Source organism: Passer domesticus, chromosome 3, assembly GCF_036417665.1.
Source record: "Passer domesticus isolate bPasDom1 chromosome 3, bPasDom1.hap1, whole genome shotgun sequence".
Taxonomy (NCBI): domain Eukaryota; kingdom Metazoa; phylum Chordata; class Aves; order Passeriformes; family Passeridae; genus Passer; species Passer domesticus.
Genome location: NC_087476.1, coordinates 61,801,950 through 61,824,596, shown reverse-complemented (window position 1 = coordinate 61,824,596; position 22,647 = coordinate 61,801,950). Strand labels below are relative to the sequence as shown.

Sequence of the window (22,647 nt, the reverse complement as noted above, 5' to 3'; positions counted from 1 at the left end):
TAATACATATCCTTCCCCCTAAATACTTGGAATCTAACCAGGAAATTCAGGGGAAGGATGTAAATTAAAGAAAGACAGAAAACACTGAGACTTAACAGGTAAACTTATTTTACACTTAGGAAACAGCTGACTAACAACAGAGCTGAGAGCAAAATTTAATTTTTCCTACATCCAAACTGATACAATGCTCCTAGACCAGGGCTGGGGTCTGTGGAATGACAGTACTGCCACCACCAGCTACGGAGGCGCCAGGTTTAGGGGATTGTGAAGTGTAATCCTGTCACCAAGTCTATGTACATGCACTTCTGTGGCTGCCAGAGAGGCAGGTCAGGAACTTGGAAGCAATAAGGAGTAATCTAATCTACATCATTACCCCACAAATAAACGCTAAGTACTGTGTTTTCAACAGCTGAGTGGCTCTGTTCTTAATTACCCTGTGAAAATGCAGCTCTGCTGTTCCAGCTGTCGCTGGGCTGGCAGCACGGCCATACCGCAGGGAGGGAGCTGTCGCTCCGGGGTGCAGCCGTGACAAATCCACTGGCAGGCTGCGGTGCAGGAGGGGTCACTGCGGATCTCCTGGTGCCCCGGGGGAGCACCACACCCGCACACGGCTGACGACAACGAGACACTCACCGGCACTTTTCCCAAAGAAGAGGAAAGGCCAGCCTTTGCACAGATAAATCCTGAATCCTCCGAGTCCAGGAGTTATTTCAGCTGATGGAGGGGATCAGATTAGATTGTGCACTTCTGCAAGAGTGGTGGGATGAAACTGGGTAAGGATTCAAGACTTCAGAAAACAGCCAGAAGAGTGAAAATCTGGGTTCTTTCGGAGCTTTAGTGACACCTACTGTAAACCAGCGAAATCCACCCAAATGTGACCAAAGCTAATACCTTCAGGTACATGCATGCATATAAATTTAGCTGCATCCATACACACATAATATGGATAACTTGTCTGAATTTTCAGTGAAAACCTCTTCTTAGCTGTTACTGTCTTATTTGCCTGTAAACACATGGAAAAAAAACTGCTCCCCTCTGTGTTTTACACTTTTGAAAAGTAGCAAAGCAGGTTTTAAAACACCAAGCATACTTCTCTTTTTTTTTTTTTTTTTAGCAAGAAGCCTGTAGGTGAGTTCCCGTGTTTGTGCACAGCCCCCTACATGGTGTAGGTAAAATTCATACAGCGACAGTGTCACACTGCAGAACGGTTCGGCTTGGAAAGGACACAGTGGAACGTCTGGTCCAACCTCGCTGCTCTCGCAGGGCTTTCCTGAGGCACGTGGCACTGGATTGTGTCCAGGCGGTTCTGGAGCATTTCCAGGGAGGGAGACTCCATAGCCTCTCTGGACAAGCTATTCCACTGCGTGATCACCTGCACAGCAGACATTTGTCCTTATACTCAGGCGGAACTTCCCGTGCATCAGTTTCTGTGTGTTGCCTCTTGTCCCATTGCCTGGCACCGCCAAGCACAGCCCGATCCAAACTCTTGACACTCTCCCTTCAGATACTTAGGGGCATTGATGAGATCCCCCCTTAGCCGTCTCTCCTCTGAACAGGCCCAGTTCCCCCAGCCATTCCTCGTCCGAAATAAGAACTCAAATACGGCAAAACACAGTTAATACCAACACGTGTTTATTTACTCCCCGTCCTTCAGACCCGGCCCCACAGCCCGCCCGTCCCCTCAGCCAGCCCCGCCCCGCCCCGCCCCGCCTGGCCTGGCTGCCGCGCACGCGCGCTGCCCCACGGCCGCCTGCGCCGCGCTCTGCCATTGGCAGCGCTGGCGGCCCGAACCACTCTCACTATTTTGAGGGAGAACTGGGAAAACATGTCTCCGACTAGCGTCCTGCTGAGGTCCACCGACCCTCTCTTTTTATCAGCATATTATTTCAGTCTGACAAAATACTCGTTGTTTTGTATTTTTTTAGCTGGGAAACAAAAACTTACAAACCAGGCCGGCCTGGCCGCTTACCTGGTTCCCCCCGTTGGTCAGTGGTGCATCCCAAGATGGAGGGCGCAGCCCTGGGACACTGACGCCTGGCCCGCGTGGGAGCGAGCGGGGTTCGGGACAGCGGGAGCGGCCGGGGGACAGCGCCATGGTGAGTGTGCCGTGCCCTGTACTCGGCACTGACAGGGGAACAAGGCAGCTCAGAGCAGTAGGGCCCCCAGGTAGCCTGTAACGCTGTTTGTCGGGTAAGTAAAGCCGGAGTAAACACACCCTGCTGGAAGCGTTTTTCCAGGTCCGGTGTGGTGAGGCGTAGGAAAGGCTTCCAGCCAGCTGAGGGCACTTGGTGGGGCTGTTGATGCAGCCCGATGTGTGTTCGATGTTAGAGCTGTGCCTGGCTGGTGCTGCTGCTCATAGTCCTCATGGCTGATGTTAAATTGCTGCTCTAGGAGTAGTCTAAAGCACGAAACAAGGTGCGTCTGGATGAATTTTCTTATCAGCTTCCCGTGTTTCTTAGCTCAAGTGTGTTGCAGATTTCCTTTCTAGGGCTGTTTGTTAAATGTGCTGTTATCAGATGTGAAACGTGCATATTGTGTGCCTCTACGCGGGTATTTACGTATTATGTATTGATTAGTAGTGCTGTATTAACATTTTAACAGTATGGTAAATGTAGTTTCATAGTTAAAAGGTAAATTTTGTAGTTAAAATAGGAACTATGTATGTGGAATGTTTTCTTTTTAGAAAGGAGTGAGGTGCTCCCACCAGATGCTCTCTGCAGGACACCTAAATCTTTCAGAGAAAGAGAATTTATTGCTCTTTTATCAGGAGAAACGAACTTCTTCCCACCTGGTTCAATCAAAAAGATGCTGTTAGGATTAAGTGGAGAAGTTGATGATGAACAGACAAAATCCTTTATTTGAGTGGAATTTATGCATCATGTATGAAGCATATGAATATGCAACAGGCTATCATTTTTAAGGGTTAACCCTTTGTTAACAGGTGTCCTTTTCTGGGCTTATTTTGCCCAGGAAAGGTATCCTGACCATCTATGACTCTTTGTTCTTATTGTCTTGTATTGTCCTAACCTCAGTTGTTAAAATTTTTATTACTGTAAGTATATTCCTATTTTTGTAACCGTCTTATTACTATTAAAACTTTTAAAATTTTAAAAGCAAGTGATTGGCGTTTTTCACAGAGATATTTACTGTTCAATGTCTTGCCATTTTGCAGCTGAGTTAAGCTCCCACCAGTCTCTGTATGCTTTGTCTCCAAGCATATGTTTATAAGGCATTGCTTTAAAATGAATACAGCAGCACACTACAGCTTCTCCTTAGGTGCTTTGAATATTTAATTTTTTGTTAACGGTTAACAAAATTTTCTTTTTCAGCCTCACAAGAAGAAAAAGCCCTTCATAGAGAAGAAGAAAGCAGTGACATTTCACTTAGTGCACCGAAGTCAGAGGGATCCTCTTGCTGCTGATGATACTGCACCCCAGAGGGTTCTGCTGCCCACACAGAAAGTAAATACTCACTTTTAATTCTGAGGTTCATTCGGATAAGAAACACCACAGAGAAAAGAAGTTGGTATGCAATTACACAGTTCAAAAACAGCCTGAGAGAAGGTAGTTTTTAGTTCAGCTTATTAAAAAAGGAATGTTGTAGGGAATTTCATAGTTGCGAGTTACTGCCTGGTGGTTGAAGGATGACTTAACTGGCATTAGAGGTGTAAGTGTATTTTAAAAACAACAAACAAAACTTGCCTGACTCACTGTGATAAAACAGGCATTGTTGGGTATGCTGCTGATGGAAAAGTGCTGCTCAGACAGCACCCAGACATGGAACCAGCTGATTACAGCATTCTAATTGGCTGTGGATTAGGGTAAGGAGTGGAGAGAGGACTACTAGGACTTCAACAGCCAGACACTCTCAGTAGCTAGGAAGCAGATAGTGTGTTGCTTTTCTTTTTGCTATTAAGTTTTAAGTGGTCTTGGGTAACTACATGTATTCATTTTTATTATTTTCTTCTCCCCCCACTTCCTAGGGGCATGAGGAGCGAAGAAGGGAAGAGCAGCGCAAGTATGGTGTCTTCTTTGATGATGACTATGACTATCTGCAGCACCTCAAAGAAGCCTCTGGTCCCTCTGAGCTTGTCCCATCTGTGCGTGGACAGCAAAGCAGAATTGTCATCACAAATGAGGGGCACATAGAGGATGAAATTCAGAGAATTTCAGTAAGTAGTATTTTTGCTGATGGTAATGCTGTTCTTTGGAGCATTAACATTCTCTAGACACATTAATTGTGTGTGTGTATATTTATGTGTAAGGATCCTTTTGACCCACAACCAACTTGACTTTCCTGCAAGTAAACCCAGAAGCTGACAAGCAAGCATTTACTGATGAACATTGTTTTGCTAGCTCAGTGTTAAAACACTTCAGGTACCCATGACAAACTTTTTTCTACGGAGATGAGTTGCAAAGGTGTTTGTTTGAACACATTGTGTGTTTTTTTGGGTGGGCGTTTGTTTTTAAGGTTCTTTAGAACTTTTGAATGCTGTGGGAGTTATGAATATGCCAGGTTGTATTATCAGCACAACACGTTTTTAAAGGGGAATGTAGTAGAAGCCAGACAGACTAAAACCAAACTTCTCAATTGCTGGCATAACTTGTAGAAGTTCATGATGCTGGATCACATTGGAATGGAAAAGCAGTAAATGCTTTGAAGCAGTGAAGTATGCCATGGCCAGTCACTTATAGCTGAGGGTGTTCGATTTAACCAAATATTGTCATTTTAGTCAAAACTAATAGTCTTAGTCGGAGGTACCTTTCAGGTACAGCTTGGTGATACTATGCAAGGTTTAAAGTTAGGGTAGGTGTGCATGTTGTGAAGCTTTTAACAAGTCTTTCAGTAAAGGGATGAATTCAAATATGTGCTAGTGTTCTCCAGAACAAACAAAAACACTTGAAAAAATTCAGCGTGCCTGCTGTACTACCGTTCTCTAAAAAGCTTTAGAGATGCAGAAGACACTGTTTCTGTGCCTGGAGAATTTTGACATGAGAATTGATGCTGCCAGCACTTTATGTAGCTATAGTTGTATAACTCTGAAAATTTGCTGCAGATAATGTAGCACTTACTGGAACATTTAAGTAGCACTCACAGAGTTTTGTTGGTCACAGGAGTTGTCTGCATGATTTTGTTAATGTGAGCTCAAATAAGAAACTGAGAACAAATACATTGTGATCCTGTTTATCTGCTTCTTTTTCTAAGGCTCCATCCATTAAGTTGCCTTCCTCAGTGTTTGCCACAGAGTTTGAAGAGGATGTGGGCTTGTTGAATAAAGCTGCTCCTGTTTCAGGTATTTTTCACCTTACTGTGATGTGAGTTGCTATCTAGGAAGTAGATGGTAATTAAGGCTTGTTATGGTGATGTCAGGGTTTTTTTGGCTTAGAACAGGCTCAGTAGCAGACATAAGGAATGATCTGTGAGAGACCCATGTTTCAATTTGAGACTTCTGTGATTCACCAGTAAGAGTTCTTTAGCTTTGCTTGGAGAGGGTGAATCCATGAGCTCTTGCTATTGTCATAGCAAATTCAAACTAATAACAGGGGGAAACTGTAGATAATACTATTAATTTTTTATTCTGTCTCTTTGAATCCGAGTCTGGAACTGGATTTTCACTCAGTTCTCTTCAAATGAGTATTGTTTACATCCCTTCATTAGTGTTACTTCAGTGTTACAGGCTGTGAGTAGGTTTTTGTTATGTATCCACATTTGCACTGGACATTGACTGTGCAGCTATCTCCATATTTCATAAAAGTAAGGAATTGTAGCAGTTCTCTCTGTCCTGACAGAAGAATGTTAAAGATAATTCTGCCAATTGCAGCAGAGAGAAGCTTTTTAACCTTTTGAAATGTAGGGAATTTTAGGGTTGGAGCTAATGCTGGCAGTTGGTCATGTGGTGCTTTAACCTTGATATTTTTCTTTATAAAAATATTAAAATGCATTTATGGAAGCTTAAGACCTCTGGGAAATGCTTTTTCTGAGAGATAAAAATTGACAAGAGATTGGTGACATGCCTTGGCTTCTATCACATCTACAAATATTCTTGAGGAATTTTGTGATTCTTTGGTTTAAACTTGCCTTACTGCAAATGAACAGTCCAGCTGGATTGTTTTTTATCCAGGAAAGTAGCTTTGTAATGTCAGAGAAATGTAAATATTTATGTTTTGTTTTTTTCAACTTTCTAGGACCACGCCTAGATTTTGACCCAGATATTGTTGCAGCTCTTGATGATGATTTTGACTTTGACAATCCAGAAAATATTCTGGAAGATGATTTTGTTCTGCAAGCAAATAAACCACAGAAGCGGTAGATAGAGCTTTGTTGAAATATTTGTCATATGTGAATAAGAGATGCTATTTGCTATTGCATGTGGTGGTGTAGGAAGCCACAATGGTTTCAGATGTCAAACTGAATACTTTGGTGTGTTGAAAAAAGTATTACCTTGTGTTACTCGGATGGCAGCTTGCAAAATGAAATTTCTTACTTTATCCAAGAAGTGGGTTTCATTTGTTACTTTGAGCTCATGGATTATATGCAGTATTTGGAATAATAGTGTTCTTGAACTGTTTAAAACGTTGTCATCTCTTGCATGTAAAATACGTCAGTAATAGTATTGATGAAGGCTACTGGCTGTTTCTGAAACCTTTACAAAGGCTTTGTGTGATACCCCACAGCATTTTATCTACTTAGGTTTTGGTATCATTCTCATAATTTCATGAACAGTAAGAATTTTTGCTTGTTTTAATAGTCAAGAATGCTGCTGATATTTTTCTGCTTTGACATGTACAGCTGAATATAAAAATAACTTCAGTCTCAGTGCACAGAAGCATGATCCAGCTAGAAATGCTTTCAGCTCTCAGAAAAGTGTCTCTCTCAAGATATTTAAATCTGTTATTGACAAGTTGTTTCAGATAACCCAGGACAGGTCAGAGCTATATAAAGGTCCATGTATTATTCTAAAACTATTTTGTGCTTCTGTTCAGGGCACCTGATGCTGAGGATGAAGATGAATGGGAAGATATGGAAGATGATAGTGATGAAAAGGATAGCTGCAGTACTGATAGAGACTATGATTCAGAAGGTCCTTTGTCAGATGGTGAGGTTAATGGACAGCCAAAAGAATTCCTTTTCATGCAAGAAGAAACCAGGAGTCGTTTCACGGAATATTCTATGACATCTTCAGTAATAAGACGGAATGAGCAGTTGACCCTCTTGGATGACAGATTTGAGAAGGTGAGGCTGCTCAGGACTGTAGCTGTGAAGGGTGTCAAATGCTTCTTTGTCTATTGATTAATTTCATCAGGCAGTGTCCTGTATACCTGTGCAGATTTTACTGCTTTTAACAGTCAGGGCATCAAGCTACTGCTCTTAGCATGTAGTCTGCATTTAATACTGGGTACATTTAGAGGCTTGTGTCACCTAGGCTGTAGTGTTAATTGCTGTTGTAAGGCCCAGCACTGATGGAGGTAAACAAAATTACTCCAGTGACTGTATGAGCATTCATAATTAGTGTTACACTTTTGTCTGAGAGGCTCAGTTCAACCCAGCAAACCATTTACAGGTCCCTGGTAAAGTATAAATTCATGAAGAGAGCATGGAAATAGGGTGTAACTTTTGTTCTGAGCAGTGACAGGCTTCTTAAGGCGTAGATTGAAATAATGCATCACAATAAAAAACGTTTTTTAGAAGCTGGTTTATATATTATTATGAGATAACTTTGTGAGTCCTATGTAGAAAGAACTGACAGTAAGGAAATCCTACTGCAGATGTGTTTGGCAGTTGTTCAGCGAATGAGAGGGGAGAGGAAAAAGAAGCAATAAATAAATGTTTGGCTCTTCTTCAAGCTATCAAGAAGTTGCATGACAAATGTGGTCTAGTTACAGATACCCACTTCTTTATTTTAGTTTTATGAACAATTTGATGAAGATGAGATTGGAGCCTTAGATAACGTGGAGTTAGAAGGCTACATTAACACAGACAATGCTCGGCTGCAGGAAGTCCTGGATGATTACTACAAAGAGAAAGCAAAGAAGTATGTATTCCCAGAAGTGCTGCTTCACATAAGTAGTTCTGTAATCCTCTGTTTATATGGAAGTTATGGGCATGTTGTTTCAAGTTCATGTACTCAAAAGATTGCATCCCAAAAGAAATCTGCTGCATGTGAGTGTTATCCACTTGCATGATAAAATTAAGTGGAGAATTTTATTGGTTTGAGTAGGTTATACTCCTTTTGTGTAATTGTGTTGAACGTAATGTAAGCAGTATCTATTAGAGGCATTAATCCTCTTGAAAAACAGAAATACTTCTTTTGTTGACTGTGTCTTTGTCCTAATGTTTTTAGTTTATTTTGAGCAGGCTTACTTAAGGAAGCTTCATTTTTGCTGCAAATTGGATTGGAAATAGCTTTATTAGGTCTGGGGCTTGACTTAAGGGAGTCTGAGCTTACATAATTATACATTTTCAGTAAAAGATAAACTCTATTTTTTTGTTCTCTGAACTTTGAAAAAGTTGTGTGAAATTGGATGCTCTTGAACCTGATGAAGATTTGGACTCTCCAGCAAATGAAGAAAGTGAGGAGGAAAAGGAAGAAATAGTAACTGTAGTTATTGAGGAGCCAAAAGAAAAGTGGGATTGTGAATCCATTTTGAGTAAGTATTTTGGAGTTTGCTTATTTGCTCTTAGGACTTCAAAGTAAATGATAGGTGATTTCAGAACTTCCCTGGCAGTGCTTCAGGTAAAATGGTTTATTCTCTGAGCACAACAGGAGAAATTCCCAAAACCTAAGTAGCAGTACAATTCATAATTGCCATTTGCAAGCATTTCTTGACTACTTTCTTTTTTCTTTGTGGCTTAGGTACTTATTCAAACTTATATAATCACCCAACACTTATTAAGGAGCCATCAAAGGTAAAATTATTAAACTTACTCTGATGAATAACACTGGGAAAACTTGAGATAAATGTGTTTTTTTTCTCAGTGGGTATCTGTTTTAAAAGACAGGGAGCAGAAATGGGGGTTGGGGAGGGCTTTGGTATTATTTCTTCACTAAAGAAGAATTTGGATATATTTTTTCTTATTAGAAGGAAAACTGAGTCAGTTAAACGTTTCTGTAATAGCTAGGCAGAAACAGAGCAAGGAATTTCCTTTGTTGGTATCTGTGAGATACCTGTGAGATTTGTGTAATCTGTGTCTCACAGCCACATACTTGCTCAGGTTTATTTGCCTGTGGTCTGGAACAATTTATTCTAGTTCTTTGGTCTTCCATATGTTCCCCATCATTAGAGCACAGCTTAATATCCCCAAATTTGGAATTAAACCTTTTTCTTGCAAGCTTATAAAGGAAGATTAATTGACTACTTGAGTTCTTTATTTTTTCAGTAATACTTAAATTGAAGGGAAAAATGTTTTTCTTGTTCTGGAAAGCCAGATTTTGTCACACATGTTTTGATTTCATACTTTGGGATAAATGTGTGTTTTTGTGGGGGAGTTAAATAGTATGAGGAGACTTAACATTTATTACTGTTAAATCTGGATCTGAAGTTTTTACACTGATAAGGCAGTGCCATGTGCACTTCCTGGAGAGAAAGCTAGGGGCCACTAATTCATATGCACTCTATTTTAGCCCAAACCAATAAAAATTTCTCAGAAGACTGGAATTCCCCTACACGTCCTGCCTCAGAAGGGTCTCACTGCTAAGCAGGTGGAGCGCATGCAAATGATAAATGGCAGTGACCTGCCAAAAGCATCAACACAGCCTCGTTCCAAAGCTGAGAGCAAAGAGGATCGCAAAGCCAGAAAACAGGCAATAAAAGAGGAGCGAAAGGTATGCCTGACTGCAAATAAAACCTTGCAAAGCATTTTATGTTACCTGAATTCTGTCTTACAAACTTTGTTTAAAACTCACTTGTCATGTCTGAAGGTAGTGGGAAAATCTTGGTGGTCTCAAAGGACTAATTATTGCTTTTTAAAAAAAAAAATTTACTGGAAAGAAAGTTAACATCACACTTTTGTCTTACTGATTTCCAGTATCAAAACTTCGGGTCTTTTACTGTGGCCACTACTGCAGATACAACTGCTGAAGGAACATCATATTTCCTTGCAATCTAAAGTAGCAAAGGAAATAGCTACTTCTCACTTTGTGTGATCTGAAACATCATATCTGAAAGAAATGTGGAAAATCCTAATTGGCCACAGTGAAATCCTAGCTGTCTTACTTAGGAACAGAAATTGCCAGCATATTAGAAGCTTCGGCTGACTAAAGATGTTTGTCCTGGTTGTACACGTATTAATTTGACTACTAATAATTAGTGCCATAAATAATATTATTGTCCAGATTGCTCTTACTTTCATGGTCTAGAAGAGTTAATTGGAATAGTTTGATTTTGCATGTTAATTCCTATTTTGTAAATTCCTCATTATTCCTATGTACAGGAACGCAGAATGGAGAAGAAAGCCAACAAGCTGGCCTTCAAACAGGAGAAGACAAGACAAGAGAAAGAGTTGCTCAATCTGAAACAAAATGTGCAAGGTCTGAAGCTGTCCTGATGAAACTGAGAAACTTACTGTAGAACTATCCCTAATTTTTCATTTGTGTTGAGAAGGGAACTGCTAACTCACACCTTTGCCAGTCCTGCTCAAAGAGGGTTCTTCAAATCTCACTGTAACAAGACCCAGTAATTTGTCATTTTTCTGAAGTGAAATTCTATATAAAATAATGTATTGGTGATATCTATTCTGTCATGAGTGACATGGCAATTGCTGCAAAGTTTCATTACAGCAGAAATGTATTAAAATTACAAATATTTTTCTTACTAGTTATCACTGAACAAGGTTTTATATGTATTTGTTGAATGTATTCAACAAATCAGCAGAATCCTACAGATTTGATCTGATTAGATTCTTCTATTAAATTATTTCAGTTTACAAAACAGTATTTTCATTTATGTCTTTTCTCTCTTATACTGATGGTTGAATATAGTTCCTTGCTATAATACAGTTTTGTATGTCAAGGAGTTTACACCCACTCTTCCTTGGGGTTTTTTTTGGGTAGATTATTTATTGTTTTGGTACTATGATGGGAGCCTTTTGTCTGAAAAGCTGTTCTCCAACTGGACATCGCTGTTACCTAATCTGAGTTTTACATTTCCTGGCAAATAAAATGTGTCACAAGGAGCGTTGCACTTACAGAAGTCAGTGACCCTTAATGTTGCCATTGGAATTGGCTTTGCTGGAAGTACTCAGTCTGAGTAGAATGGCAGACAAACAGCAGATACTTGGATAAAAAGTGTGTGTTGCAGATAGTGTGTTGCAGATAGTCACTGCCTTAGTGTCTCTAGAATACCCTTCCTCAGGTCTTGGGTTTAACTTGATTTAGTTGGAATACAAACTTAATACCTGCTCCTGTTGTTATAAAAACTTCCTAAAGATGAGCTGAGGGCCACAATCTGTAGGTTTGGTGTGAACTTGAATGTTTATACTGTGAACATGAATTGTTTTGATAGTGACTGGTTCATAATGTGAGTAAAATGAATAGGATTTTTAGTCAGCCCTGAATCCTTCTGTACTCATTAAAAAACTCCTCAGGTTTATGTCTGTATGTTACAGACATAATCTTCTGCCTTTATGTGAAAAGTTAACTTTTTTACTGGAAGGTGACATGATGACACCAATACATCAGTGCAGTGGCCTGACTACTGGTGAATTCAAAGCATCTTCAATATTCCTTCAGTAGTTTTGTGAATACTAGATAGAGACAAGATAACAGGCACTGATAAAGTCTTTTAATGTACAGAAAATTCAAAATACTTGTTTTTATTGGAAGAAAGCTTTTATAATATATTTTGATTGGTAAAGCATCATGATTTTGGAGAAGGGAATAAAGTGTCTGAATCTGCAAGTCTTGGTTACTGCTCAGAAAGCTAAAGTATCATGTACAGTATACACATCTAGATTAAGCCTTCATTTTCTAGAATTGTCTGTTAACAGAATCAGTAAGAAATAATCTCTAAGATTAGAAAAAGTTTTAGTATTTTCCTTTAGCTGATGCTGGTGCTAGTTTTCATGTTTTTGACAAGCTTAAGCAGGATCTGCCTGTGTCTTAATTGCTAATTGTCTAATCACTGATTCTGTGGTAACTGGAACACTGACCACCCGGTACTCATGATTCCTGACAGCAAAACAGAAAGGAAATCTGAGAACCAAGTCTGTTGAGGTGAGTCAGATACCAGGAAATAAGTTCAATGGAACAAGTAAGTAACAGATTCTGTTCAGTGCTTTGGGGTGGAAATATGATTTTGTGGTTTACCAAAAAGGACAGTCTTACTAAAGCCAGTGCACACGTTCTTTGCTAGGTTTCTCATCACTGATTCAGTGGTACTGTGCTTATACCTAAAGTCCTTTAAAATAAAAACAAAAATAAAAGGAAAAACTAACATCTAGAGGGGATGAGAACAGAATAAAGAAGTGCGGGAGGAAGGCACTTGAAATGAAGAGTGTAGTCTGGACCAAGGACAGACACAGCTGTGGCTTGGAAACAAAGGAGGAAAGACATTTAAACAGAGGCAATAGGAAAGGAGTCAAAAAGGTTTTGGAATTGCTGTGTTCCTCTTCACTTGTAATCAGTGAAACACTACAATAACCTTAATAGTGCTTTGGAGTGTGGTAAAATCCCAAGGAAAAGGTAAAAAACTAAAGCAGTCATTCATCTGCTTAGCAAGGCAAGGATTTATTTTGTTTTAGCACAAGGAGGTAAAGAACACTTACATGAGAAGTCCTTACAGAAGTTAATTTAATGAAGTACCTCTGTAGGTTGCAAGTCAAATGAAAAGGACTCTCCTTTTCCTGAAGTTTTTCTAAAGGCTGTTTGTGTTTACTAGAAGTCATGTCCCTGTTCTGAAATGAGTGTGATTGTCTTGGAGTTAGAAGGGCCTGAAACTACTTTCCATGTAACTTTAACACCTACTTTTTCCCAAAAAAAAGGTGATTTAAACGCAAATCTCAACAAATTTAACATCTGTAAAGTAAGATCATCTTGGAGTGCTGTTTAGCATATCATGGAAGCATTCCACCTTAATAATGAAGATTGTGCCACACTTTGCATGATACTTTCTACCTTAACCATTACTGGGTATCCACTAGCTGATATCCAAACCATAAATCTGGGAGGGTGCAGGTCACCTGCCCTGAATTTAGGCAGTGGTGAACTTAAGTATTGTTCCACCATCTCCTCTGCCAGCTGTGATGTCATTGTGAAAGCACTTACCTGAGCAGTCATGTGGAAAATGGAATGCTGCCTGTCATAGCTAAGGAGAGCTTGTGCTGTGTTGGAGCAGGATAAATGAGGAGGGAGTTCTGCAAAAGGGAAGCCTGGTATGTAACAGGAGAGTTGGATTTGATAGTTCTTGGGTCCTTTCCAGTTCAAAATACTCTGTAATCCTATGGAGATGTCCCTTTCTGACAATGAAGTACTGTTCCAGCAAGAGCCCTGTCCAAGTGCCGACTGCTGCAGTCATGACATCCTGTGCTGTGTAACCAAGGCTCCTGCATGCTTTGCATTTTGCACAGCAGCCTGAAGTCAAGGTCTGGCTCCTTCTACAACCCATGGAAAACACTTTGCATATTTTGTGGCAAAAACTTTTTAATGAGAATTTCAATGCATTTAGCTGAAATGGGTAATGAGCACTGTGGAAGGAGGAGGTGACTGCTGGTAGAGAAGTGGGTTGAACAAGTTTAAACAGCAAATTATCTAGTAACTGCTTTCATTAGTGAACTTGATTAGAGAATTTATTGACACAGACACACTGTGAATTCATCTTCAGTCTTGCACTGTCTTAATTTACCTGCTTGTCCAAAACCATGTTTACTATACACTGAATTTAAAAGAATGTATTTTCTCTTGGTGAGGTATAAATTACTAACTTGCAGCTTCCTTTTTTGCTCCAGGATTTTAGGCTGAATTTGTTATTTCAGTCTTCTTGGGAAAAAATAGACTAATAAACCATCTGATAAGTAGTCCCTTTGACAGCATAATGTGGGCACCAGGCTCTGTTCCAAAGCCTGCTGAAGTGAATGAAAAGATTCCCCTTGACCTCTCTGATCCCTGAATTACAAACTGAATGCCTGACGGCACAGTTTGCCTGGCACAACCCAAATGCAGGGTTTTTCTGCAAGGAGTGGGGCTCATGCACATAGCCCTCTGCTCTTCAGTTTGTGTTACTGATCCTGTGTCTCTGTGGTAGATCAGATCATCCCTGCAATAGGGCTGATTTGGCAAGGAAAACTCAAACAAAACAAAAAATACACTGAAGTCAGAGTGACTGCAAGAAGACAAAGGTGCAATTACTTTGCGTTTGATATCTCAAGATTTGTGAAGAGCATAATGGTTTTATCAAGCAAGATAGTCTGAAAAGAGAGAGCTGTGTGTTGTGAGAGAGGTGACAAGTTTTGTGTCACCATGACTAGTGTGAGATCCAGCTCCTTACAGTGGTTCTCCATGCCCTGGTGATGCAGGACTGGTTTGCTCCTCACTGAGCAAGGCACAGGTGTCTGCTGCACTTCCAGTACTGCAGATGAATATTCCTCTCAAGTTTGCTGTCAAAAATGTCTAGAAACAGAATGTAAGGACCGGAGTCATAGGAGTAGAAGGTTCAAAGGGAAATGAGGATTTGGAAGTGTGTGCTTTTGTGGAATGAGGTGTGTTTTAGTCCCTGCTTTCCAGTCTGTTCCTGAGCAGAACAAACTGGAAATGGCTTCTATTTCTTATTTGTGTTGAACTGCAGCTGTACTTGGACAGCTATTGGAAGTTTTGGTGAAGTCCTTCAGGAGTTAAACTGAACCCAAAATAAATATTGCTGCAGCTCCCTGCTCCTGGATGTAAGTAATTTTGAAGCCTGGGTAAGAAAGCATCATTAGCAAAGCATCACTCCAACCCATAAGCACCAGTTTTCCTTTGCATCCCAGCTGATCCAGTGTTCCAAGGAAGCTTCAAAAGGAAGTGCAAGCCCTTCAGCATTTTGAGACAGAGACTATAGGCAAGAGAAATCACCACTGTGAAGACACAGCCCCTGCAAAGGGTATAGTTAAAACTGAAGTGTGTGTGTTATCTCCATGTGAAGTCTTTCATCCAGTAACACAATTGTTTCCTCCAAGGACAAAGCCGGGATGTTGTGGATGAGTGTCACATATGTGCTTGACTGGGTGCCAAATTCGTCCCTCCCCCTCCCTGTGCTGCTAGTGTTTGGGAATATGAAGAGCCAAATCAGTAGATGTCATGCCTGCCCTGAGCACATAAGTGTCTCTGCTCTTCGAGTAAATGTTCAAATATATTTTTTAAAGACAATGTGAATCTCTAATAGATTTCTCTTCACCTAAATCTGAAAGAGAGCATGATTCAAGACAGTTGATGCATGAATGCCCAAGGTTGAACCTGGGAGCTGCCCTTGCACAGATGAAGTTGCAGAGATTCACTGCCATATTACTGAAGGGTTTAAAAATGGGTTTGAGCTGAACTTCTTTACCAGAGATGGAGGAAAAAGATGCTTAAGCTCTTACTGGAACAAGTAATTTTTCTAGGGAGTGAGTATGCATGGACATGCACGGATATTATTTTATCCAGAGATGCCAATTCACTACTGATTTGGTCAACTGCTGTTGTAAAATGTCCTTTAAAATCAGTTGTGGAAAGAAAAGAAGTGCACATGGGTTTAAAGTTAAAAGAATGTGACAAAGGAAGAAGGGAAGGTGTCTTTTCTAATAATTCTGATTTTCTGATTCTTCCTAAGTGTTCTTATGTCTGCCATGACCATGGTATTTTGTTGGAGTGCACTGGTTTTTTATCCTCCTTCTTGTACTGTCAATAGACAGTGAAGGGCTGAACCAGCTTCCCTATGCCTTTCAAAAAATGCAAATTTCTTTTGTTTCTAATGTTTTCTTTTTCCCTCAGGAAAAAAAAAAAAAAAAAAAGAATCCTTGCTCTAAGATATTTCTGTCCCTTGCAAGAGGGAAGTGTAGTTTGTATCTTCTCCTATTTCCATTACAGAAACAGCCAGGGAAGAAATCTAACTGGAAGCAGCAGTTTCGAGTATTTTCTTAATGCTATTCAATCAGCCAAGCAGGTCACAAAAGCTGTGAAGGAGAGCCACCTTCTTCCACTTTCTCCCCCACCAAGCACAATCCACATTCCTGGTCTGCTTTCTTATTGTGGTTCTTGTACTGATCTTTGATAAGGCAGTGATATCTTATTAACCACAGATGGGATTCAGTTTTGCACCCCTGGCACAAGAGAATGTGAACATTAATTCCCTCCATAGACTCTAATTTTCAGCTCTGTTTTTTGGCTTGAATAGAGTAGGAATGCAAGGCAGAGGCAATGGAAGAGGCAGAGAAAACTAACCATACATTTTAAACTTAAAGGCAGTAAATCTGGGCTCTGATATTACCACTTCAGGAGGAGAGTCAGGATAGCTGTACTATCCTGTATCAGAGGGTGAAATACATCCTCTCTCCATGCAAAACAAGTAGTGTACACAGGCTTCCCCACTCCCACGGGGTGCCTTTTCCACTGTCCCCTTCTCCAGCCAGCTTTGCAGACAGGGAAAGGCATTTAGAAGAGGACAGGTCTGGTTAACTACTTAATACCAAGTTCAGCCTCTGCACAGACTTCCCTGTGTTAAAAGTTACAGATCCAAAAAGATGCACACACAGACAATATCTCATGATGGCGTGATTTATAAAATGTGGGAGCAATCTGGAAAAGGGTGTCAGTGGAGTCCTGCCTGCCTCTGGAAGGCAGAGGGCAGAAGGGAGAAGGGAGGCTCTTTGGGCTTGCTTCCAGAGCAGGAATTCATGACTGATAGCAAAAGCAGCTGCCACGATTCCAGCCTCTCTCCTCTCCTAGATGACAGCAATGCAATATAAGCAGCAGGACGCATCTTCCTTCCTTGATTGGGGTCAAGCTCCTCTCTGGATTTCCACTGCTGAGTTCTTTAATGACTCTGTTACTTCTGGTCTTACTTTACCAGCTCTAAGAGCAGACCCTCCCTTTCCTTCTCCCTCTTGGAGGAAACCAAGTTGTGCAAGAGCAGCAGCAGTTGTGGAGAGAGGAATTGGAGACTTGCTTTTTAGGAAGGACAAATTGCTGAGTGGCCTAGTGAGGGTGAATATCCTATACTACAGGACTGTATATCCTGTACTATAGGACTGGTGAGAAAGTACATGGATTGTGGGAAGGAAAGAAAGATTTTGGTTTTGTCTCATCCTCCTCCAAATAGAGCCCGAAATTCCCCATTCTCCCCTTAAGTTCCAGGTGTCCCTGCTGCAGCCCTGAAGCCAGGTATCTGTCCTGTCTCATCCTCCCCTCCCCTGTGCTCAGAACCATTTTGCCCATGCTGCTGGTCTGGAGCAGGCTTTTGGTGGCTGCTTGGGCCATATTTTCAGTATTGTTACTGAGAGAAATAATTTGTAAGCATGCTGTATCTTTAGTATTAATGTGAGGACACTTGGGCTGCTTTTGTAAAAGGCACTGGACACGGAGGAAAAGATCTGAGAACATCAAGGGCAGTGTGATGGCTGAATGTGACTGCATTGACCCTGAATGTTGATTGTTCATTGCAATGAGTTGGATTGTACCTGCCACAACAGTTACTGAAGAGCTTTTAGCAGAATCAGGACAGCAGTACTGTCAAAAGAGATTTCAGAAAGCACCACTTCATGTTCTTCACAATGCTGCTTCACACCCAGAACCCTGGCTCTTGGATGTGCCCCAGCTGACGGGGCACAACTGCTTCAGCAGTGTTTTGCTAAACCATAGAATCAATTAGACTGGAAAAAACCTCTGAGTTCATTGATTCCAACCTATGACCGAGTGTCCTTGTCACTGCCCACCTGGACAGCCACTGGTGTGTAGTAATTCGTGTGCTGAATTAGTGCAGAGAGTCTCCTGGTAATATCCCTTAGCCAGGTTCCAGCAAGGAGCAGATGTCCCCATGGTATGAGTCTGGCTGACATACAGGACACTCAGTCCCCCTCAGGAGCAAGGCAGCCACGACAGCCACCCTTCTTTTATTACCTGTGGTTGTTGTCCCTCTGCTTGACTGCGCTGATCTGGGACACTCCCCCAGAGAGATCTTCTTCTCTGTCATCTGCCTGACCCTCGGGATCCAAGGATTCACACCTATTCTGTAAGGGCCCCTGGGAAGGCAGGGGAAGCCAACAGGGAATTCTTCTGCCCCCCTGAGCAGGGACCTGTTTCCATTTCCCTGCTTTTAAGTCTCCTTCTTCACTTGATGGCAAGAGCGGCAGAGCTCCTCACACTCCTGCTGATCTTCCATCCACTGCATTTCTCTCAGGGATGGAAGGGTGGAATTCTGAGTCTGCATCTCTTTTGCACTCTCTGATACTTCTCAGCCTCCCCACCTCCTCTTTGAGCTCTGCCACAGGCTGAGCAGATCATCCACCTCCTCACAGTGCATGCAGGTGTGTTGCCCACTATCCTCCAGCACTTCACACCAGGATCAGACACTCCCTGCAGCCAGAGGCCTGGATATTCACATGGCTCTTGAGGAGCTCTGCTCAGACGAGTTAATTGTGAGGAGGTTGGGAAGGGCTAGGACTAGGACAAAGATAATAAAATCTGCTTTTATTAATCCCCAGGATTTATTCCTGAAAGCAATTACTGTTTACAGGTTAATTCCCATAGTGTCCCAAGTATTTTTCTAGAGGAAGGTTCTGTAGTTCTGCTAAGTTTGTACTTTGGAAGCTGATGGGAATTCATCATGGACACCTGCTGGTGGGGCCAGGTGTTGAACTGCGTCTTGAGTGTTCCAGAAAAGCAGAGGGATTCTCCTCCTGTAGTGTATAAACTGTAACACCAGCTGTTCCTTTCCTTCTGTCAGACTCTATACAGTGTCCATTATGCTCTCAAACGTTTGCTGAGGCTCTGTGACAGAGGGACATGGAGTTTTGTGGAAAGCAAGCTGTCAGCCATGCTGCAAACTCCACCAGACAGGCTTTGGTAAGCAAACACAGTCACACTTGTCTTGTCCTGGAAGAAGATTTGCTAAACTAGAGTTTGTGGCCAATAAAGGCCTATATTAATACAATAATTGAAATTCCAGGGAAGGTGATAAACTCTTACAACAAAACACATGCTGAATATCATCTGGGAGTTGCCCATAACTGGAGCTCTTTTTCTGATTAAAAAAGTGACTGAATATGACAGTACAAAAAACTTGGGACAACTTCTTCAGACTCTTCTGCAGTTATATTCCAGGGTAACAGCTGTAGAGAATCAAAAATCTGACAGCTTTTGCAGTGCTTTGAGAAAGTTCTTCATGTTCTTTAGAGCTCCCTGCTGTTGGCAGGTTTGCTGTTCCCTGGTCACTAGACACAAGGCCAAAGGGCAGAGCCCCTTGGGGGAATCAGAAAAGTAGAGCTAATCATCAGTGTCTTGAAGTGAGATCCTGATTTGTTATAGAAAAGAGAATAATATCAACAATTCCTTTCGAAGAGTACTGCTGGTTAGGGGGGGATTTTGTTTTTTTTGGTTTTGTTTTTGTTTTTTTTTAAGATGTTGAAAACTGTTATTACTCTTTCACCTATTCAGAGCAGGAAAAATGGATTGCAAATGTGAGAGGGTGGACCTTTGGCCTCCTCCTTCCTAGCACTGCTTCAACAGCAATTTGGGGAGTTTTCACTGGGGTCTATGAGCTCGGTGCTAGAGTTGAGTGATGATTGTGCATCTTGTTTTACTAGGACAAGCAACCATTGACTGAGAGAAAAACTCCAACATTAACACCTGCTGTGTTAGCACTTCTGGAGAGAATACAAAAAGAGAAACATAAACCAGGCAAAGAGTTCATTTAATCATATTTATGTGTTTCTTATAACAAACCCTGAGGTATTCTAGGTTGGGGAAGCATTTTTTAAAGCAGATCCTGGATTTTAGAATCTTGCTTTCTGATAGAATAACGTAGAATTATCAAGTTTGACTTTTTTTGCTGGTTTTTTTTTGCAAGTCCTGACATGAAATCCTAAACTTATTTCTATACAACACTTGCTATAAATGAGAAAGGACAAAAATTTCCATGGGGATGTTGTTGATAGTGAATGGCTTTCCTGGTCATTATCTTGATCCCTTGTGTGGACTGTATGCACAGAGATTTTCATTTGGGTCTTTGGGAGGGACTCAAATGTGTTTTCAGTTAGAGGTCCTCAAACAGAAGTATCTATATAGACCTAAAATATAGAGTCTGGCTTTGAGGTTCTTTTTGCCCATAGAGCTCCATAACCTTTATTGTTCAACTTTGAGATTTATGCCATCCTTTTTACCTTAAGTCCATTTAGATGAGGTACAAAGCTCTGTGTGTTGTTTGTTCCAAATGCCCTTGTTGATTCAGCTTTAAAATTAACATCACCCCATCCCTAAAATAGTTCCCTCTAGGCAGGATACCACATAATACATTTTCTAGGAACCATTGCTACTTGTAATCATGACCTGTATTAGTCTATGTTTAGAAGATTTTTTTTAAGTTCTTTTAAAGCTTATTTGTAGTATAACCTGTGAATGATAATACACACTGCTCCTTGTATCAGTATCTTTGATCCTTACGTTTATAAGGTTTGATAATTTATGTAGATTATCATGTTTTATGGCAAGTAAATTTAAAAAATAATGATCTGCAGAGACCTCTTCAGAAACACCGAAGAAAACAGGAAAATCTATGAGTGTGTCCCCTGTGAAGATTTCCTCAGGAAAGGTTGGGTAAGAAATTCTTATTATTTTTATTTCAATATTATAATGTAAAAAGAACTTGTTTGCTTTTGTTATATAGAATAGCCTGTTGTAGTGTTTGCAGTATGAACTCCTTTGTATTAATTGAAGTAATCAATTTCACTGAAACCTGTTGCAGAGCTCCTCAGGGCCCCAGTATAGGCTGCTGAGAATACTAATGTTGGTGTTGAATGTTCTTTGATTTGGAACAGCCCCATCCCAAGCAGGCAGTGACTGTGCTCTGCTGTACCAGACATCTCTAGAGGATTTGCTACTCGATAGTGCAAACCTCTCCAGCAGATCTTATGAACTTCCATTGTGCTTCCATTGTCCAAGTGTGGAAGATGCCAGCATTTATTTCAGTAACTATGCCAGGATGACAGTGTGGAGGTTCTTCCTTCTCCTTAATGTTTCGTTTCCCAGATCATGATGTTTGGTGCTCCTGCTCCTCAGACCATGCAGTCACTGGGGTTCCCATCTCTGGACATGCCCAGCAAGTCAGAGCAGCAAGAAGCCCTTACAGCCCCTGTTTAAAGGTGATTGTGGTGCTGTTGCTCAAGAGGTCAGCATCTTGCAGCTCTCTGAAATGCATACTCCTGCAGAGCATGAGTCTTTAGCAGGAAATATGGCCAAGAATGATTCCCAGTAGCTAGCAAGGTATTTTGAGCCTGGGAGAGATGTTTGTGAGAGTGCTTGGAGCAGGGGATGAAAAGGAATGTGCACAAAACAGTCAGCTGCAAACACTCACAGTCAGAGTTGTTGCAGGGTTCCTCTGTGTGCCGTTTTACTCTCCTTGGTTGCTGCTGGCCAGCAGCTGGAAACCTCAGCTGTGGAAGACTGCAATGGGCATGGGAGTGTCCAGTCCACAGCGCCATTATCAGCTCCACCCACCTCCTTGGCTTTGCCAGCTACAGGGAAATGCTGTCAGTAACCTGGGGTGTCATCTGTCTTACCTGGGACTGTGTTAACAGCTTAGCAACTCCTGTGGTTATCACACAGGGTCTTGCAGACCTCCAACAGGGATTTATTGATAGCATCACCATTCTCAAGGTTTCGTCACTGAATTCTGAAACCTGGGGCTTGACACCCCCTTTCCCTAGGGAAACTGGCTAGTCCAGGTATCACTGGGGTTATAGTTGCAGCCAGTTTGCAGAGGCTTGGGACAGCCACTGCCCCCAGTGGGTCCCTGGGACAGACATCCACACTCACATCTGAAAGAGAGGACAGGAGCTATGGAAAACACTGGTTTAGGTGAGCTTGCAGATGCTGGGTGTTGGCAACAACTGCTGCATTTTCTGCAAAACTTGAGCTTTGCCAAGTGCTTTACAGAGCACTTTGGGCAGGTGAGAAATCAGTTTCAGAGCTACCCATGAGCCTTTTTTTCAGAGCTACCCATGAGAAAGGACATGTGAGAAACTAGCTTTGAGTGGTGCAAATAAATGGTCTCATCCCTAATGTGCCTGGTAATGGTTTCCAGGATGAGCTGCTCCATCACCTTCCCACAAATTATAGGTTTAATCTTCTTGGAGAGAATATAGCAAAATATAAAAGCTCTTTCTATCATAAGAAATAACAAGTACATGGCTTGTTGCAGCTTTCAGAGCACAAGTGGACATCAGAAGATAAGAGTGACAGGTCAACAAGGATGCGTTAAGGCTTTCTGCTGACACATCATAGAAGATCTTAAGCAACACAATTTTTCAGCACCACTTCCCTCTGAAATACTACAGCTACCAATAAAATAAGCAAACTGTAATTCATTGGCTCAGGTTTGGTTTGGTCTTCTTCTCTCTAGGCTACAAGTCTTATTATGCTATCCTGTTCAAAGCTGTGAGACTATTTGTATCTGCTGCCAAGATTTAATTAAATGATTGCCTAGA

The 22,647-nt window shown here is 41.3% G+C and overlaps 1 protein-coding gene across 23 annotated transcripts; it reads left to right on the top strand.

The window, feature by feature from the left end:
- The first annotated feature begins 1,813 nt into the window (after window positions 1-1,813).
- On the top strand, window positions 1,814-22,523 carry LTV1 (LTV1 ribosome biogenesis factor). 23 transcript variants are annotated; one of them, XM_064413457.1, is made up of 18 exons: window positions 1,814-2,096; window positions 3,330-3,461; window positions 3,983-4,171; window positions 5,206-5,293; window positions 6,186-6,306; window positions 6,984-7,233; window positions 7,905-8,032; window positions 8,509-8,648; window positions 8,855-8,907; window positions 9,623-9,823; window positions 10,432-12,211; window positions 13,235-13,368; window positions 14,778-14,871; window positions 14,959-15,071; window positions 18,891-19,009; window positions 19,750-19,843; window positions 20,680-20,758; window positions 22,362-22,523. In XM_064413457.1, the coding sequence occupies exons 1-11, from the start codon at window positions 2,094-2,096 to the stop codon at window positions 10,543-10,545; spliced, it is 1,419 nt and encodes a 472-aa protein (XP_064269527.1). In that variant the 5' UTR covers window positions 1,814-2,093; the 3' UTR covers window positions 10,546-12,211; window positions 13,235-13,368; window positions 14,778-14,871; window positions 14,959-15,071; window positions 18,891-19,009; window positions 19,750-19,843; window positions 20,680-20,758; window positions 22,362-22,523. The 23 variants fall into 23 exon arrangements, with proteins under 23 accessions (XP_064269527.1, XP_064269532.1, XP_064269531.1 ...); XM_064413462.1 differs by adding an exon at window positions 21,191-21,329 and having other exon boundaries at window positions 10,432-13,368; window positions 20,680-20,753; XM_064413461.1 differs by adding an exon at window positions 21,221-21,329 and having other exon boundaries at window positions 10,432-13,368.
- Window positions 22,524-22,647: the final 124 nt, after the last annotated feature.